Source organism: Bactrocera tryoni, chromosome 4 (assembly GCF_016617805.1).
Source record: "Bactrocera tryoni isolate S06 chromosome 4, CSIRO_BtryS06_freeze2, whole genome shotgun sequence".
NCBI lineage: Eukaryota > Metazoa > Arthropoda > Insecta > Diptera > Tephritidae > Bactrocera > Bactrocera tryoni.
This window is the reverse complement of record NC_052502.1, coordinates 34,498,464-34,516,559: the sequence shown is the minus strand read 5'-3', so window position 1 is coordinate 34,516,559 and position 18,096 is coordinate 34,498,464. Positions and strand designations below refer to the sequence as shown.

Here is an 18,096-nt window from a genome sequence, read left to right as displayed (position 1 = left end):
AGAATTGGAAAAATAGCTTCAGCAACACTTGCGCATCTGACAGCTGTTTAGTCTTTATTCACGTGTAAAATTGACAGGTACAAAATTAACGTAGTTGTTTTACAGTTTCTTGCCAATTAAATTCATTATTATTAGTGTTGAAAAAAATAAATTTGCATTTTTGCTAGTATTATGCAATTTGTTTTTGCATTTCCAATTATTGCTGTGGATAGCAGCACAATATAGACAAACAATAGGGCAAATGATAAAAATGATATTGCGTTCGTCGTTATGAGCTAGAGCGAGAGAGTACAATTGGATAGCAGTACGAAGTCAAAGAAATAATAAAAAACAAAATTACGAAGAAAGATAGATCGAAGACAAGAATAAATTTGGTATTGAAAAGAAAATATAAATTTTAGTGTGATTACATGAAAGTGAGTGAAGAAATCAGCAACAAAGTTATCGTGAAAGTACGCAATACATTTAAAATATTCATATGCAATTAATTACAAACTATAATAAGTAAATTTATGCAAGTTGTACAATAATAAACGCCAAGCTAATAACTTATTTTGTAATACGTGCAGAAAAACAATAAAATAAAAATATCATCCTGAGGAAAAATATCTTTGCATGCAAAAATATTTTACGTCAGTTTAAGAAGGAGCATTGAACAGCTATTGCTTATATACATATGTACATATATATAATGTGATTATTTTAGCTGCAAACCAGATAAAATGTATTTTATTAACTCAAAACAATTTGCATGAGTTGTATACAAATGACGTGGACGAAAAATGCACGATGAAGTTTTGAGTATTAAAAGTTTATATTTATGAACAATGAAGTTGTAGCATGGATTATAAATATTTGGTAGGAGCATGAAAGCAACGTCATATTTTGCACCCAAAGAATACTTATCCTCAAAGTGACTTATCCTCAAAGTGTTTTTTTTTTTTAGTATTACTTTACTGGCGCGTTTCAGGAAGAAAAATATGCTTATATACATATTAGCAAATTAGTTTAAAAGTTGATTATTTCGTATATATCTGATAACAAGTTTTCCAAGTTAATCATATTGGTTGCTTTTAATACTATATAAAACATATACCTACTTTGCAGTAGTCACACATAAAACGACCTTCACTTGCTGGTACTGCACGCTAAATATGTGCAATGTTTATTTCTTGTTTTTTTGGCTTGTGGAACTGTGCCATAGTCATACACATGTACTCGTATATAGGAATCAGCATTTGCATTAATACTATAGATGAATATAAAACAATATATGTTTTATATTGTATAACAATAACGGCTGTGTCTCCCTGAGCTGCGCAGTTACATCTACAACCGCTTTGTTTTTGCATAGTGCTAAGTCTTTTATAGAAAGAAATCTTAATTTCAAAATTTAAGGAAAAGAGTGTAATTATTGTAATTGTAATGTTTTTTACGAAAACCAGAGTTATATAGATTCCATTAAGTATTCCTTTTATAACCGCACCCACAATAACTGCTCTATGTTACCATCCATCTCTACATTACGATGCACCATAATCCATACTTAATTGATTGGCATAAGTCAGCTGTGATTTGCAAAACATTGGAAATATTGAAAGATAAAGAGTTTTTAAGTATAAATGATGATGTACTGTGTTAACCTTGTTTGATAAACATTAATGGGTTCTCTCCTATAGGGTTAATATAATAAAGTTTAAATACCATTTCAGATAGTCAAAATAGCTTCTCTGTATGGCTAAATTATGTAAAATTTGACTCTTTACTCATTAATTTTTATTTTTTGCAGATACCAATAATCAAAATATACAACTATCACCTTAAGATAAATAAACGAGAATAGAGGCGAATAAGTACACACATATGTACATATAGTATATGCAAGAATCTCACAAACGAAACAAAGGAGGTGCATCTATATTCTTCGATATTCTTGAGACTAGTGACGCTGTATTGTTTCCTGTTTAATAATTAATTCTTCGAGACCCAAAATAACCATATGGGTTAATACACCTACAATATAATAATTTTATTAAAGGAAAAAAACAAAGAAGTAAAAAACAATACATACAAATACAGAGATCAGAGCAAAGCGTAATAATTTGTGCGAATTAAAATATTCAGAGGAAATAGACAAACTCAACACAGCGAATTTCTGTCATCGTGTGGCTAGTGAAACTATAGCAGTAGATGCGTGTGTCATAATATGCAAAATAAAGTTTTCTATATCAAAATCAAAAGCACAACATACAACAAGTAAGAAATAACAACGAAAACAAAAGTACTATAAACACAAAAGACACAGAATTAAAGAGAAGTGAATATTAAAGACAAGTGACATTGTCGACGTGGGTGGAGTAGTATTGCAACGTTAGCATCTCTATGGATCGTTTCGATTTGGAGGATGTGGTTGCACCGCCAACACACACTGCCGATGCGCCACTCAAAGATTGGCGTCTCAAGTATCAAGCTGGTACAATAAAAAATAGTGATTTTACGGAGTTTTTTCAAAAACAATCAAGGAAATATTTTCATTTCCGATATGAAAGAGAGCAAGGTGAGTAAATGCTTTACTATTATTCTCATTAAGCAATGTTTAGACATTCATATTAATTACCGTTATACGCAGACCACACAATAAGTGACTGAAAGTAACAAATTGCCATTTGTCTGCCCTTTGACAATGGCGGTAGCGACGACGGTTGTGGTTATTTATGTGCTTTGGTAACATTGACCATGGCAACATGATCTGATAACACATGCGTTCATTTTACATGACTAACAAATGCTAAAACTGTAATGTTATTCTTGTTAAGTAGATATGTCAGATTTCACAACTTCAAGAGGTTTTTGAGGTTTTATACTCTAGCACCACATGTCGCTCATGGGTGTTATACTTTGATAAGCGGTTGCTTTTAACTATATTTTTCAATATAGTATCTAGTTATAATTTTATTTAAATATACTTAAAAAAAGTAAATTATTTGGAAAAAATGCTATAAAAAAACAAATTATTGGTATATATCACACAAATTATTCAATTTTGAAATAAGCATATATTTGATGTTTTTTTTAGATTTTCCAGGTTTAGATTCTTATTGTGGCTCGCATACATTGAGATAAGATTTACTATGCATACATACGTACGTATGATATATGTATGTACATATTTGCCTGATATGGTTGGAATATAAAGTTCCGTTACGCTTATAGTAGTATTTTCTTACTGGTTTGCCTTGTTTCAGTGTAAAACTGTGCTGTAAATTGTCTCTTGTTCATATTAGTACAATCAAAGTTGAAACATGATTAAAAAATTGCAATATATTGTAATAAATGGCAAAAATTTGTTTATATGGATTGAGGAGTAACATAATTATATGCTGTAATGAGCATTATTATTATATTATTAAGTAGTGGGATAATTTCAAATATTTGTCAATTTCTTTGTTCTACTATTTTCTTGATGCAGTGAACTACTCAATCAAATCAATAATTGTTATATTATATAAATATACTATATGACTTTATCGTTGAATGAACATAAAGCTCGTTAATTTATTAATGCGAGTTAAACAAATTAGCAATAGGTGATTGACTGCCGTGAGAAATTTCTCAGTAAAACACCATTCAATCGTGAGAACATAGCTGTTAAGCACGACACTTTACAGCAATGAAAGTTTTATATTTCCATCGTTAGTGCTTTACCGTTACAAAAATTATAAAAAAACTTTTTTTTCGGATTTTTTTTATTAAGCGGCTTTTTATATAATAAATTTTTATAATAAATAAGTAAAAAGTACGTTTAGGGAATTTTATATACTGTTGTTGTTGTAGCGACAGAATTCTCCCAAGTTGATAGTCCTTGACCGCATAAAAAATCCGGATCCGTTCCAATTACGTAGACCCGACTGTCGTGTAACGGTATTGAATGTACTGTAATAATCGACGATTAATTCTAAAAACTCTTGGCTTCCGTTGATCCCGGGACCTACGAAATATAGAAATATTTTTTTTTTGCTTAAAATTATCTAAATTGCCTGACCATGAAGAAGTTCGATAACAATAACCCGTCTGAAGAACAAAAAAGCGGCGGGGCCAATGGATTGCCGGCCGAGCAATTCAAAAACGGCGGCGAAGAACTGATAAAGAGCATTAAAATTATCGGACGAAAGTATGTCCAACGATTGGAATTTAAGTGTGCTTTGCCCAATCCACAAAAAGGGAGACCCCACAATCTACGCCAACTACCGTGGGATAAGTCTCCTCAACATCGCATATAAGGTGAAAGATTAAAGCCCACCGTCAACAAACTGATTGGACCTCTATCAGTGTGGCTTTAGTCCTGGAAAATCAACAAGCGGCCTGATATTCACCATATGCCATATCGTAGAAAAGATCGTGAAAAGAGAATTGACACACAACTGCTTTTCGATGCACGAAAAGGAGCTGCTTTTATGCCGCGATGTCTGAATTTGGTATCCCCGCAAAACTAATACGGCTGTGGAAGCTGACGTTGAGCAATACTTAAAGCTCCGTCAGAATCGGTCGTCGCACTCTCCACTTGGCTCTCACGTCACTGTTGACACTCATAAGTTTGAAGTCGTAGATAATTTCGTTTATCTCGGAACCAGTATTAACATCACCAACAATGTCACCATAGAAATCCAACGCAGAATAACTCTTGCCAACAAGTGCTACTTCGGACTGAGAAGGCAATTGAGAAGTAAAGTCCTCTCTCGACTAACAAAAATCAAACTATAAGCCACTCATTATTCCTGTCCGGCCAAATCGTGCAGAGGCTTGGACGATAACAACATCTGATGAGTCGAAGTTACGAGTTTTCGAGAGAAAGGTTCTGGTCCTTTGCGCGTTGGCCACGGCGAATATCGCATTCGATGGATGTATGAGATATGCGACGACATTGACATATAGTAGTTCAATTAAAAGCCAGTGGCTACGCTGGCTAAGTCATGTGGTTCGAATGGACGAAAACACTCCAGCTCTGAAAGTACTCGATGCAGTACCCGCCGGGGGAAGCAAAGGAAGACTTCCACTCCGTTGGAAGAACAAAGTGAAGAAGAACCTGTCTTCGCTTGGAGTCTCCAATTGGCGCCACGTAGCGAAAAGAAGAAACGACTGGCGCGCTGTTGTTAACTTGGCTATAATCGCGTAAGCGGTATCTACGCCAGTAAAGATCGAAGGAATGTTTTTTTTGACAAAGAAAAGTCGTTTTTGTGACAAAATTTACTCTTCAGAGTTTATTAGAAAATGGATAACCGGATGGATTTATTCGATCAATACCTTTCAAATACATCCAAAAAGGTCATTTAAATTTTCAATTCAATCGTTTCAGCCGTTTCGGAGAAATTTGTCTACCCTACTCCGAAAACAGCGTTTACACTAAGTTATAAAATTTTTGTAAATACGCTTATATCTCAAAATCTAAATGCCGCTTGAACTTTAATTAGAACAAATACTTACATACTACAAAATAATATCGGTTTTTGAAATTCTTAATAATTCCACAAAAACCCTCTAATTTTAGAATAATCCAGATATGTATGTAAAATTAAATGATTTAAGATTATTTTTATTAATTGTTTAGAAATCTTGGTTGCTTCATAATATTCATAAGTAATATTCAATTCAGTTTTCAATTTTTTTCTAAATATATTTCATATTTATTTATTTTAATTCAAAGATTTTAAATCACATATGTACATACATATACATTTGAATGATTTTTTACTACATAGTATATGCAGTTTATACGACGAAAAGTTCTTTGTGATGAGTCGTCAAAAATAAAAATAAAATAAAAACATAAAGTGCTACGTAGCGTTTTGTTTTCCATTTAGGACTTTCAAGAGTTCAGAGGCTTGATAAAAAACTTTTCAGTCATTAATATTTATATTTAACTACAATATGTAACATTAAAGCGACGTTAGCCGTAAAACTATTTAAACTTCTTAATTAATTAGCAAATTACGGTACTTTGGACCGGAGGATGTTTAAGATCAAATATAATTTTTGTGACAAAGGCAATTCGATTTTCAAAAAGTATCTGTTACTACGCCAATATGGGTATATATTTTCTAAATGGGTATTTAAATTTGGGGTGACATACTAGTTTATCGAAGACTCAAACGTATCCATAAGAAAAATAAAAAGTTAAAAATCTTACAAGAAAACGACAAAGCTACCAACCATATAAATAATTTATAGACGTAATTGTTATTTATAATCTCGTCATCAGCATTTTTGTAAGTATTCACTCTTAGTCACTAAGTGGTGAATCGATTTGTAACCATAAAATTGTACGATATGTAGTATATATGTAATTATGTTAGTATACATAGTGTGTAAATATCCATCAAACCAAACTTCCATGATTTTTTTGTTTTTAATGCCTAAACATACATATGTAAATTTAATTAATCATCATAACTGCTGTATTCTAACGAATGAAAATGTAATTATTTTTTCTTTTTCTTTCAGATGCTACCAGACCCAGCTGTAAGTAAAATCGAATTGTGGAATTATTTTCGCTGATCATCGTAAAAATGTCATTGAACATTTAACTACATATCTCATACATTATTTAAAGTACTTTGTGTAGTTGTAAGATCTGTTTTCCGTTAGAAAGTACGGAATACAAGGCTTAAATCGAAAATGATTATTTTGAAGACAATTGTCTTTCCGGTTATAACTCAAATCAATGCGATCGCTTTAGTTTTTTATACCCTAAACAGGGTATATTAAATTTGCCACGAAGCTTGTAATACCCAAAAAGACAGGTCGGATACCCTAAAAAATATACACAGGGTTTCTCCGGAAAGTAATGGGACTGATTTTCTTTCGCCACGACTGTACTTCGGAGCGTTCGCGCACCGACTGGATTCGGTAGAGGATGTCCCAACGAGCGGCTGGTTAGTTGTCTCCGAGCAACTGGATAGTCAGAACAAATATTTTCGGGCGACGGAGACGTTTCTTACTTTAGTAAGAAGGGGTGTGTTTCGGTGGCACCAGCCCTTTTTATACGGTCGGGGAGGGGTCGCTAATGAAGACCAGAAGAATGAGCAAATTGAAAGTGAAAACGATGATCATTGTTTTTTTTTTGACATCAAAGGCATCGTCTACCATGAATTTGTTCCTCCTGGACAAACCATCAACGCCAATTTTTACGTGGAAGTTCTCAAGAGATTCAAACGAAGGGTCAATCGGGTCCGACAATACATCGTAGCCGATTCAACGACAACGCCCCGGCTCACACCACCTTTCTTGTGAACAGCTACCTAAACAAAGCCGGCATCCCAACGCTTCCGCAACTGCCCTACAGCACAGATGTGCCCCCTCCGGATTTTTTTTGTTTCCTTGCCTGAAAGGGGATCGAAGCAGCATTCACCTAGGCATTGACGGCTATTTCGGAGAATGCCTTCCGTGACGCCTTCTGTGCTTGGAAATCGCGCTGGCATCGCTCCATCGACGCAGAAGAAGCCTATTTTGAAAGCTTTTAAATAATTAACAAATTAACACTCACCGATCCAAACGGGGTTAGATCGCCGGAAAAACAGCCCTTGGTCGGATGAGATCCCAGTCAATTTCGGTGCGTAGAACCGGCTGTCGTGGGAATTGCTTTTACACATAGCGCTTTTAAAGAATTGTAAGGATTGGTTCAATATTACTTTCCGGACAAATCCTGTACATACATTTTGCACACTCTCCAAGAAGCTGCTCATTTGTTAGAACCGTGAATATCAGAACACTATAGCATATATGTAACTGCCATACAAAGTAAAGGATCGGAATCAAACGTTTTAATTTGAGGAGATATCTTCACGAACTTTGGCATGGATATGGGTTATTGTCTAAGGCAATATTCCAATATCCGAAGACAATTTTCAGATTGAAATACTATACCATTTCGTTGCCAAACATACTGAACGACCGGAGTCAAATACTTGTTTGGAATTTTTTGAATTTGTGAAGGGTATCATAGCTTCGGTGCAAAGAAAATTAACGTTTTTCTTATTTATTCTTATTTGGCATATTCTTGATTGAATGACCTTCCAGCTTTTCGATTTTTTGGAAAATGTCTTTTTGACTTTCCAAATATCATTTTTTTAAGCAAAATTAGAAATTTTTTTTCGAAGTGCTATTTTATTAAATTTCATTTTTAACAATCGTATGTCATTGTACAAGCAATGCCTTACATATTTATAATATTTTTTGGTTTCATTTACGATCCGCAAAATCTAAATCTTTGTTTTTGAGTAACTAGAGAAATAGCGAGTAAATCGCTAAAATTAAATTATATTTTTTTAATTCTTTGTTTTTATTCACTAATTGTAAAATATATGTCAATCAATATATATATCAACATTTTTAAAAATTTCATTCATAAGTTTTTTTTTTTTTTTCAAAATATCCAAAAATCAAGAATCTTAGCCATTTCTAACGAAAACAGAACTTATAAAGAACCTGAGTACTATGTGTTATTGGTTTTAGTTTAGGATGTTTTTTGTATTATGTGTATAATCGTATTTTTGTTGCTGAAGGTCTACATTAAACACTCATCAAGAAATAGCTTTAATAATAAACAATATGTGTGCTTGCTCGTTAATATTAAATACTTATTTCAACATAAAAATCATTTCATCTAAATCCGTAACATTTGCTTGATGCGCTAATTTTATTATTTCAATATCGATTATTTATTTATTTTTTTTATTTTACGTTAATTATTATGTGTTTTTGGTTCCCCAAGGGGCAGATGTACTTTCTGCATTTAGAAACTATCAAACTAGGCTTGATGGCTCGCGGCCTCGTGGCGCCTGTAAGTTTTTTTTGCCAACACTTTTCCCAAAATTTAAGTTCACTCATCTGAAGAAATAAAAAATTCAAAAATAATCATAAAATACATAAATCAGCACAATCAGTAATTCAAAATTAGTTTAAATTAAACGGAAGCGTATCTTCAGTTTAATATTCATACATTCATTGTATTTAAAACTTACTGGCGACGCTACTAATATTCATTGCCTGGCTATTATAAATACATAGGTTGTTATGCATTTGCCATGCAAAAACCAGCAATAATAAATAATCAAATTGTCATTACTCACTTATGCTTGTATCTATATTTCTACTAATTCTATTTTTCATGACTCTTTTTATTATTCTCTTGCGCTCTTCTTCTATATGTTCATCACTTTGGAAAAACAAAACAAAATTTAGTAAAAATAACCTTCAACGAGGCTGGCGCCAAGGAGCACATCATAAATGTTCTGATGGAGTTCGTGTTGGGCGATAATCCCACAATAGTACTCGATAAACTACAACAGGAGGGCAATACCGCCACGGTGTGTGGCAAAGTATTCAAGAATGGCGAACCCACATATAGTTGCCGTGAGTGCGGCATGGATCCCACTTGTGTGTTGTGCGTGAATTGTTTTAAACAATCGGCACATCGCTATCACAAGTATAAAATGTCAACTTCAGGTGGCGGTGGTTGCTGTGATTGTGGCGATGAGGAGGCATGGAAAAAGGATCATTATTGTGAAGAGCATCTGGTGAGTACATTTCATTTGAGTTCATATTGAGTCATTTGCACATACATTTTGGTCATAAAATATGAAATCATCTCATGAATAAGTTACCACTTCGAAGTACAACAATCCAAGAGCAAAGGATTGGATGAAGTGGGAATTATAAATCCGACTGTTGCGGAAATGGATAGATTTTGTTTTGTAGTACGCCAATAAAGAAGAAGAAAAAGTTTTGTGCTACTAATGAGTCCAAATATTTATTTTCGTATCCAAAATGCATTTGATTTTAGCTGTCTGACTATAAATCCATTCATTCCAAAATTGAGTTGCCCTTTTAAAACTGCCTTGAAATGAAGCGAAAATTCGAAAAAGTATGGCTGTGCTCGTAAATGATCATATTTTGCCTAAATCATTTACAGATACATATGTTAAAAGTCTTGTTCAATATTTCATATCGTACATAACCTCGCTTTCCTCCGAAAATATTGTTTAGGACATAGTTACCAAGACTTACATATAATAATTAATTAAATAGTTAATCAGTGTTTTAAACATTCAACGAAATTGCGTTTTTCGATTCTGGTTCTTTTTTCGAACCTCATTTGCTAGATTATTGGACTGTTTCGACGTTATATTTCTAAACCCACATTTCGTCACCAGTAATAATGCGATTGATGAATCTAGTATCCTCAGCTGCGGTATGAAACCTCCAGTCCTGGTCAAATTTGATCAGTTGGTATATGAATGTATGTATGTATGTATGAATTTTAAATCAACTTGACCGAAAATTTGAAACTACGAAAGTTTGTGAGTAAAATGTGATTGATTCTTCAATTTTTAAAAAAAGTGGTTTCGAAAATAAAGAGAAACACAGTTGCATTTCGGCCAGGGGAATATTTTTCACTCAGCACAAATACAATACCAATCAGAAAATTCGAAATAATTTGTATGGTTAACCCTTATGTGGTACTTCGAATATAAAATATTACATTTTGATTAAACGTTTTGAGTTTTTCCGTAAACATTAGTGTTAAGTTCATTTTCTAAATTCATTAAACGTATTATAAACACCACCGCGTCATTAAACCTGATTTTCCACCATACTCATACAAAATTGTAAGACGCAAGAAGATTTTGAAATGTAAACATTAAAAATTTCCAGCGCGGTAAAGAGAATCCCATCAGTAGTACAATCATCACGGATGCCATACAGGAACGTTGTGAGCTGACCTTCAATGCAATACTTACATTTTGCGTGAATTTCCTTGAAATCGAACCGAATGCGAGTCTCGAGTGCTTGGACGGCGACTCAGACGATGGACAAGACGAGTGCTTTTGCACCGTACTCTACAATGACGAGTCACACACATTCGATCAGGTCATACAGACTTTGACGAAAATTGCCAAATGCCGTCAGAAGGACGCTATGGAAATTGTGGCGAGTATCGATCGTGAAGGTCGCGCCGTTGTTAAATGTGATAGCTTTAGTGAGTGTCAGCAACTGCAGGAGGCAATTGAAAAACAAGCCGTCACCGTAGTACCAGGTATACCACACTCACGCGCTAATCAATCCCTGCGCGTTTCCGTGCTAAATATACGCGCCGTAGCTTGTCAGCAATTCGCATTGCAATTGCTCACATGGTTTCAGGAGTTTCTCATCAAACACAGCATTTTCCGTAAAATATTCGCACGTCTAATAATGGATCGTAAGTCACCTTATTGCATACGACACATACTCGAGTATGATGTGAAGCTGTGGAAGACAGCGCGTGCCTGCTGGCATCGCCTGCTCATCTCCGGTCTGCTGATGGAGTACGACAACAAAATGGCATTGGCGCAGGAATTCTCCAAACATTATGCTTCGATTGTGCAGGATTTCATACGTGACGATCACGAGCATTCATGCTCGATTGTTTCGCTGAGTGTGCAGTTATTCACCGTGCCGAGCATAGCGCATTATCTAATGGCTAACGAGGGTATTTTTCACAAATTGCTACACACATTCTATCATGCATCGATAGAGACGTTCATCAAGAATAAAACACTACAATTCTCAAAGAATATAAATGCACCGTTCAAACGTGCCGCTTACATACTCTACGATTTGCGTTATATACTCAGCTTCAAGCCCGATGTGTGGACGGATGGATTGCGTGAGGGTTTTCTGGAAGGTTGCAAAGCGTTGCTGAAGCTGTTGAACGTGATGCAGGGCATGGAGTCGACGACACGTCAAACCGGCCAGCACATGGACTACGAACCCGAATGGGAATGCGCTTTCAATTTGCATATTAAATTAGCCACCGCTATCACTTTAGTATTAGAATGGTGTTCAACTGATTTGGCTGTGCTGACTAAACTTTATCAAATGGTAATGCGTTATCTCGTTTCGAATACTTTTATTGTGGATACCACGATTAAACGAGAAGAACGTCATGTTGCCGGTCATGTGGCCGAATGTATAATCTACGATGTAGCTTCACGCCCCGTTTCAATACATTTACCATTGTCTCGCTTCTTTGCTGGCATATACTTGCACTTGGGCGCATACGGTTTGACCTTCGATAATGCCGTTGCTGGCAATAAACGTACACCCGAGGAGATTATGGAGCCAATTTTATGCACACAAACGATGATCGCTCAGGTAAGTGGTTTTTGGAAAAAGTCTTGTTGCAAAGGTGTTAATTATTCAAAAATTAATTAAAATTATAGGTGCACGCTGGCATGTGGCGTCGTAATGGCTACTCGCTGCTTCATCAGCTGTACTTCTATCGTATTGTACGCTGTCGCACGGAAATGTTGGATCGCGACATTATTGGCCTACAGATTGGTGCCGCTTTAATTGAGAGCAACCAATATCTCATACATATACTAAATAAATTTAATTTAATGAAGTGGATACAACCGGATTATGAAAAGAATTCAACGGCGGAAGCGGTGGAAGATGACTTCCTCTTGCCCATGATTGAAGAATTTTTAGAATTACTAATCGTAATCATTGGCGAACGTTATGTACCCGGTATATCGAATGTGGCGGAAGAGGATCGTACAAAAAAGGAAATAATACAACTGCTTTGTATTAGACCATATTCGCATTCGGAGTTGAATCGCGCTCTTCCAGATGCGCTCAACGAAACAGCCGTGGAAGATGTTATCGATACTGTGGCAGTTTTTAAAAAACCACAAAGATCAGACTCTAGAGGCGTTTACCAGCTCAAAGAAGAGCTGTATGAAAATTATAATATGTATTTCTATCATTATACCAAGGAAGAAAAGTCCAAGTCGGAGGAGACACAACGTCTGCGTCGTAAGAATAAAAACGAACTCGTCTGTTGCCCACCACCTAAGCTGCCCAAGTTGACCGATGGTTTTGTGTAAGTTGCTGCGTTATGTAATATGCTTAAAAAATACTTATGTATGTTTATATTCTGACAGTTCCATTGCTAATTTGTTGCAATGTGATGTGATGATGACGATATTAACAACTGTGCTGGATCGTGCCATCGATCTAACCTCAAATAGTTTTGCGGAAAATCATTTACAAGAAGTAAGTTAAAATACTAAAACATATGATTTTGCTTGGCAATAACTATACCACGCAAATTTTTTACAGGTACTCTTTCTAATTGGTTATGGCCTGCAAGAGGAACAATCGGGCTACTATCCGTTTCTTTCATTTTATGAACAGTCACAAAAATACAATATGTTAAGTAAATTAGAAGAACTGTCGCGTAGTTCTCGTGTAAGTACTGTTGCTATAGCCACTCCAATATGGTTTCCGAAATTGTGTCATATATACGTTGTCCACTTTTAGGTTGAGGCTCATCGCGATTTCATACTCTGGACAATACAAAAATTCAAGGAGCTACAGGCCAAAGGCAAAGCTAACGAAGCCGATCTCAGTGCAATGTTGGCAGATGGTGGTGAAGATGTCGAAATATCACGACCACTCACTGCTGCCGAAAAGGAGAAGCAAGAGAAGGAGGAACGTGCACGCCTGGCTGCTGAACGCCGCGCTAAAATAATGGCACAAATGCAAAATGCCCAAAATAATTTCATGAAATCGAATGCGGAAATGTTTGCCAGCGCTAATGTACAAGCGAGCGGTAGTCGTGATGCAACCACAGCAATGGAATGGCAAGAAGATGTTTCGAATATGGACGAAGAAGGTGCTGTAGCATACAATTCACAGGCTTGTTTGGGCGTGGAGCGACGTTTGCAGCAGCCAGAAGAGCAGAGTTTCAAATGTATACTCTGTTTTGAGGATTGCACCGTTAGTAAGGATGGACCGACACTCGTGTATTCGGCATTCGTACAGAAATCGAAAGTATTGCCACCCGATGCAAAATATGCATGCTCAGTACACACGAGCAGCTGTGGTCATGTGATGCATATTAATTGTTGGCAAGAATACTATACCAACGAAGAGACAAAAGAACAACGAAGGCCACATCGCAATCGCCAACCGTTTCCACAAGCATCACAGAACACTGAATTTCAGTGTCCATATTGTCGTTGCCTGAGTAACTCAGTGTTGCCACTGAGTGCACCGCTATCGAAGTACTCAATGCCACTGGTTATACATAAGGGCGAGGATTTATTCCCCATAGACATGTGGATTGAAGTTATGAAAACATTGAGCGATGAATTAATTTTACCCCCCATCGAGGGAAATTTCGATCGTGTCTTGCCACCGGCTGACACAATATTGTCGCGCGCTAATCTGTATGCCAATATCGCACAGTTCGAGCGTATCGCACAACCCATTGACAAGTTGGAACTACCGGCTAGCTGGATAACATTTGCCCAACGCTATATCAAATCGATTCGGCAACATGCGCCCGCTGATTTTGATGATTCTGAGAAGGATGGCTTCTTGTGGCTGATACATACTTGCATCTATACAGTTCGTGCGCTGGAAGTCCACCATCGTGCAGTTGCCAAACCGTTTAAGAGTGAAATGTCCATACGACAAAAGAGTTGCATTAGCGGTTTGGTGCGTGCGTCCTGCTTATATGGCACGAATTTAACACACACCGATGTAACAAATCTGAAACCCGCTGTGGCCGAATTGTTGGACACAGTCTTCAAGCAAAAGGGCAGCTGTATATTGGAATGGAGACCTTTCAGCATGATGGTACAAATGACATGCCTGGTGCCGAATATACTTTTCTCCTCTTCGCGTAAGTATTTATTCTTATAATCTGAGCAGGGTGTATTACGTTGGCTACGTTGTTTGTGACGTTCAAAAGTTAACGTCGGAGATCCTATGAAGTACATAAATAAATGTCCATCGTGGCGAGCTGAGCCAATTTAGTCATGCCAATTTAGTCTATCTGTCTGTATATATGCGGGATATATGTATGAACATCGATTTGAAATGTTTCCCTTGTCCTTTTCTTGAAAGAAACTGCTTATTTGTCGGCACGAATTGTTATCCATGGCATCGCTAAAATATCTTAAGGAAATGTTTTGATCGGACAAATATAGCGTGACTTCATAATTGTCATACAAAGTGACCGAAACTCAAACCCTTGTATGGAAAACTTTTTGATTTGACAAGCTATCTCTACGAAATTTGTCAAACTCTACAAGCTCCGAAGAAATTATTCGGATCGGACCACTAAAGCTTATAGCTGCTATACAAACTGAACGATCAAACTCAAATCCTTGAGTCAAAACTTTTTAATTTGACGCTATTTTGAATGTCATGGATTATTATCCAAATTTGTCATGGATTATTATCCAAAGCAACGTCACAGTCTCCAATGAAATCGTTTTGATCGGGCAACTATAGCATATAGCTGCCGTATTAACTGACCATTCAAAATTGAATTCTTAAAAACAATATTTAGATGTTGTTGTTGTAACGGGTACATAATCTCCGTTAGGATGGTAAGGATTAGATAACTTGTCATCGACGTCATCCAACGGTATTTTGTATTTGTGAAAGGTATTCTAGCTTCGGTGCAACCGAAGTTAACGCCTTTTCTTTTTATAATTTTCTTTTGTAAAAATTGTTCTCACAATATTTATTTCTACAGACAAATCTGTTGTGGTCAATGGCAGCATGCTGGACTTCTATGCCGTGCAGTTATTCTTCCTCGCAAATATGGTGAAGGCAATTGTGCTCTTCCAACCACCAGACATGGATGTCGACGAAGACTATGACCAGGAAATCAAACAGTTACCACAAAACATACGCGACAACATAGCAGAATTCTATCGTAAATATAATTTTGTTGCACGCCAACAAGCCCACGCATATGTGCAACAACAACAACAACAAACACAGGCACAGTCACAAACACAAGCGCCAGCAAAATCCGTGGAGGCATTAGTACAGGAAACACAGTCAACAGAAATCGATGCCGATCTCGAAGTTTCGATGAGCGAATATAATGCTGATAATGAATTTAAGGTACCGTGCGATTTGGGCACCATCGCCGCACTGTACGCTCACATCAAAAAGCAAATGAGAGAATATTTACGATGTTGTTGTTTGTTCTTCCACTTCGTCACCGAAGTGGAATTCCCCGATGAATTTCTTCCCGAACACAGCGACACATACGAGAATATGTGTAAATATTTAGGCTTGGAAACCGGACTGGCTGCATATTTTGACAGTGCCGGCTGCTATGCATCCATATTAGAGACATTTGCCACCCATCCCGATTTGGTGTACTGTGATGTGACAACGTTGAAGAAACGCTGCGGCCGTAATTTCGATTTAGTGCCCTGCACTCAACGTGTGCCAAGATTAGTGGATCTACCCGAAGATTATAGCGATCTTATAAACAGTGTTTCGGACTTCATTTGTCCGAATAATAAGCGTGAAGAGATGAAAACGCCAACGATGTGCATGATATGTGGCAAAATTATTTGTGCACAGTCATTCTGCTGTCAACCGGAGTTGGAGGGTCGTAATGTGGGCGCTTGCACTTATCATGCCAATTCTTGCGCTGCAGAAATTTGCGTTTTTCTACGCATACGCGATTGTCAAATTGTGTATTTGGGTCGTAATAAGGGTTGTTTTGTGAATCCTCCATACTTGGATCAATACGGCGAGACTGATCAGGGCTTAAGACGTGGCAATCCGTTACGTTTATGTCCGTTGCGCTACAGCAAAATTCAACTAAATTGGCTGAGTCACACTCTGCATGAGGAAATTGCCCGACTCAATGATAATACGTCCGTTGTGGCAACACAGTGGCATCACATGTAGTCTTTTTGGTCGCGGCCAACACAAAAGTTGTACGAGCAATGATGCGCTGGACACTTGAGCGCAACCGGAACGGCGTGAACAAGTTGGCAACTTCTTCAACATATGTGATTTATGTGTGTGTGCGCTAAAGGAATCAACCTCATCGGGAATATTTTAGCGTGACTTCTTTTGTCTAGTACTAATTTAGAAATAGAGGGAAGAAAACATTGGAATTTCATTCCCGCTACGGTTGTATAGGTTTGCCTTTTTGGTTTTGTAAAGAACTATTTTTTTATTTTATTTAATTTATTATAAACTAACTATAATAAATGCAGCTGAGAGCTGAAGTGTCTGTTAGCCAAAAATATATGAAAATACCCCGTGGGGCAGTTTAGTTGGTAGTGAATAAGATAAAATCGCAACGCTTTTCAAGATACATACAACGTATACATAAATACATAACATACATACATACATATATTCTATAAACATTAACTGTGACTGTTTAACGTATCTACAAAAACAAAAATTGAAGAAGTTTGGTATAAACGAAAAACTTGAATAGGCAAAATGAAAACCTAACTGCACACAGTACTTCTCTGGCACGCGTTAGAACTTTCGCTCTATATGCAATACTACTATTTACAAAAACAAAAAAAAATGTTATTAATTATAATTTAACTATAACGACAAACAATTGAAGAAACGAAAAATTTAAATAAATCAAAAAACAAAGCAAAATCAAATGTTTACATGTCTTGAACGTGAAGCGAGGTGTTGGAGGAATGTACGATTTTTTATTTTTTAATTATCACTTTTACCATCAAATTATTTTAATTTTAATTATTTACGTCAGCAGCCATACTTTATCGAGCCTTATACTATATGTTTACCCCTATGGATTTTAAATCTATTCTAAGTAAGGACTCTACAAATTGAATTATATTTTTGACAGCTTTTTTATTTACATATGTATATAAGAATCTTCCGAATATTTTGGCGACCCATCACTGTAGTTCGCTGAAGTTATGTAATATATGCATCAAGAATGATAGGCAAGTAAACCTATTTGCGAGTATGTATTTTTTTATACTCTGAAGGGTATATTAGCTTCGGTGCAGCCGTAGTTAACGTTTTTTCTTGTTTTCAATTTGCTTAAAAAGAACATGTACTGCCAAGAGCAAAAAATAGTAAGGCTCTGCTCATAATTTTATAATTCCAAATCTATGTCGTACCCCTCACAGTAATCCCCCTTGTTCACAATACATTTGCGAATGCGGTTATTGCGCCACAATATTGGTTGAAAAACTTATGAAGAATCAGTGCAGTATGCGACGGTGCATTATC

At 36.2% G+C, this 18,096-nt stretch overlaps 1 protein-coding gene across 4 annotated transcripts; it reads left to right on the top strand.

Annotated features, from left to right (window-relative positions):
• Window positions 1-169: 169 nt before the first annotated feature.
• On the top strand, window positions 170-17,388 carry LOC120773491 (E3 ubiquitin-protein ligase UBR1). 4 transcript variants are annotated; one of them, XM_040102434.1, is made up of 10 exons: window positions 170-416; window positions 1,790-2,557; window positions 6,499-6,516; window positions 9,238-9,572; window positions 10,711-12,189; window positions 12,258-12,919; window positions 12,981-13,092; window positions 13,159-13,287; window positions 13,360-14,728; window positions 15,590-16,770. In XM_040102434.1, the coding sequence occupies exons 2-10, from the start codon at window positions 2,383-2,385 to the stop codon at window positions 16,768-16,770; spliced, it is 5,460 nt and encodes a 1,819-aa protein (XP_039958368.1). In that variant the 5' UTR covers window positions 170-416; window positions 1,790-2,382. The 4 variants fall into 4 exon arrangements, with proteins under 4 accessions (XP_039958368.1, XP_039958367.1, XP_039958369.1 ...); XM_040102433.1 differs by having other exon boundaries at window positions 416-452; XM_040102435.1 differs by lacking the exon at window positions 170-416 and adding an exon at window positions 483-504.
• The last annotated feature ends 708 nt before the right edge of the window (window positions 17,389-18,096 follow it).